Source organism: Priapulus caudatus, unplaced genomic scaffold (genome assembly GCF_000485595.1).
Source record: "Priapulus caudatus unplaced genomic scaffold, Priapulus_caudatus-5.0.1 Scaffold724, whole genome shotgun sequence".
Lineage (NCBI taxonomy): Eukaryota > Metazoa > Priapulida > Priapulimorpha > Priapulimorphida > Priapulidae > Priapulus > Priapulus caudatus.
Window position 1 is genome coordinate 30,089 of NW_014577785.1, and position 2,520 is coordinate 32,608.

At 43.2% G+C, this 2,520-nt stretch overlaps 1 protein-coding gene across 4 annotated transcripts in view; it reads right to left on the reverse strand.

The window, feature by feature from the left end:
- Positions 1 to 2,520, reverse strand: part of LOC106813090 — a 109,215-nt gene that overhangs the window by 15,944 nt on the left and 90,751 nt on the right. For 3 of the 4 annotated variants that reach the window (XM_014817141.1, XM_014817144.1, XM_014817142.1), the window contains exon 3: positions 1,499 to 1,678. The exons of the other annotated variant lie outside the window; for it this stretch is intronic. In XM_014817141.1, coding sequence (XP_014672627.1) covers positions 1,499 to 1,678 — 180 coding nt within the window. The remainder of the gene's footprint in view (positions 1 to 1,498; positions 1,679 to 2,520) is intronic. 4 annotated transcript variants of the gene reach the window in all.

The following is a 2,520-nucleotide window of genomic DNA, read 5'->3' on the forward strand; positions in this document are numbered from 1 at the left end:
GTACAAGTTTGAAAGTTCGGATTTCAAATCCTCTGTCTCTGTCACCGTCTCTCTCTCGCACTCTCTCTCGTTCACGTTTCCTTTTCTCTCACGCACGCGCTCTCTATCTTTTTCGTTCACACAACTTTTTCTCGCAACTTTCCACACCCTCTCAAACACCATCTTCTTCTTCATCCCCATCTCCAGTAATCTCACACACTTGTTATTTAGCTATACGCTTCTGTGCTGCCTCCATTATTATGACAGTAAGCAAGGTGATGGCATACACTCAAACATATGTGTTTAACGAGAGAGCAACGGTAAACGCAGTTAAAAAATGCAGTTAGACACAGAGTTAGCATTGGCGGTGGGTGTAGCACATAAACACATACACATACACATATATATTCATATATAGAGACTTCCACAGTTACAAACGTGCGTTTTGCAAATGCATTATTATTGATTAACGTATTAACACGTCTTGCAAACCGCAAACGCACAAATGAACCAAACTTTTCTTTCAAGTGATTTGCGAAACTATCGCATCACGAGAAAGGTTTTGGAACTAATAATGATTGCAACTCGTGGAATACCCTGTATATGCATAAACTAGCATGCAGTGCAGACAACGTTTCTCTACATCTGGCTGTACTAAGCAAACTCTTTCTAATTATTCATTCATTAACTTCTACTGTGTGATGAATGACATATCGCCTCGATTAGACATTCATCGAATTATCGTTGTTCCATTTTTCGTCATCTCAAACCTGGCGTCTGAGTTCTAGGGTATTGCCCTGACCCCGTGGGTGCTCTCACATTGCGCTCTCCTTCTGTAGTTTTTTCACCTCCTCTCCGGCGTGTACTCCTCTAAGCCCATTCTGACACTGTCTCCATTTATGCTAATACCTTCCTGATGCTCCACCACCCCCTGCCAAGGACGTACTGACTCCTCTACATCATACTAACATTTAATTACTACCCTCAATATCCTATTGGCAACCCTTCCTCATGCTAACTAAGATGTTACTATCCTGAATATCTTAGTATTGGCAACCCTTCCTTAAGCTAAGATTTTACTATCCTGAATATCTCAGTGTTGACAAAGCTACCTCATGCTAACTAACATTTTACTATCCTGTATATCTTAATATTGGCTACACTACCATCTTGCTATAATCGTTGCTTTCCACACTCCCCATCTATCCCCTCCATCATCCTAACACTTCTCTGACGCCAAATATCTTATATGTTTCTAGGATTCCCACCTAACACTTTTCATTATGTTAATGCTTCCCTGACTCTCCTCGTTACTCATATTAAGCATTCTATGACTACCCCCTATCATGCTATATGCTAATATATCGCTAATATAATATGCCCTATATAGATATGCTAATGGCACCAACCCTCCTATGCTACTTCTTCTCAAATTCTCCTCTCATTTAAGCTAACACCTCCCCATTGCTTCTCACCCCCCCCCCCTCGCACACGTTGCACCGACGGCCCGTGCTCTTGCCTCATTTTCATATCCCGCCTCCTCTTCCGCGCACAAGCTTAAGTTCCTATGTTGACGATAATACGGAATCGGCACGGTGACGGGATCTGCGCTCCTCCGGCGGCGCCACCACGGCACCTGATCGGGCCCGCTGCCATCTGGTGGCAGCGTTAAGACGTTCAACCTCGGTAGCTCCCTCTGCTGCAAAAAGTGAATGGGTTAAATCTCCGCCGCTGCGGTCGTTAGATTCGCCACCAGGCGGACGTGCGAGTCTCGCATCCACGGTAACGGCAGCAGACGACACGGCTGCGATGTGGCATCGTGGTTACCATCGTAGACTGACTGACCATCGGTGCCAGTATTGTTTCAAGCAGCCCATCCCAGGTTGAGGGCCCACCACCAGATGAAGAATTTTTATATTTTTTTCACATTTTTTTTTATCAGATTTTTTTCATATTACCCGTGGAATATTATAGTACGTCTTCACTGGCAAATTTCGGTGGAAAAATTGGTAATCGAATTTTAATACGGGGTGAGTCGGATAACAGCACACATGATGTTCAGGACGGCCAAAACACATGTATACAGCCAGTGTGTTTTCCCGTCTGAGAACAACAGCTGCCAGAACTACCGAGTACACTGAATACATCGCTTTAGCTACTGAGAAATCGATGCATCAGACGCTTTCCCGCCTTAGTTGAAACCCCCGGACCGTCGCAGAAATGCTCTCACCAAAATGCGTGAGTACTTCGTTAGGGTTTTCGATGGAAGCGCGTGAAAGGAGAAAAACAGAGAAACAGCATTTGGCAATTTCCCCCCATGAATATCGGAAACCGCTGTGAAAGCCCTCAGAGCCACTCTCGATGCAGAGTTAAAACACTTCTGCAATCTCGGCAGGTGACAGACGTTCGAGCGAATGGTCGGTGACGTGGTTACATAACGTCTATGTATATATAAATATATTATGTATATATATATATATATATATATATATATATATAGATATATATACTATATATATATATATATATATATATATATAT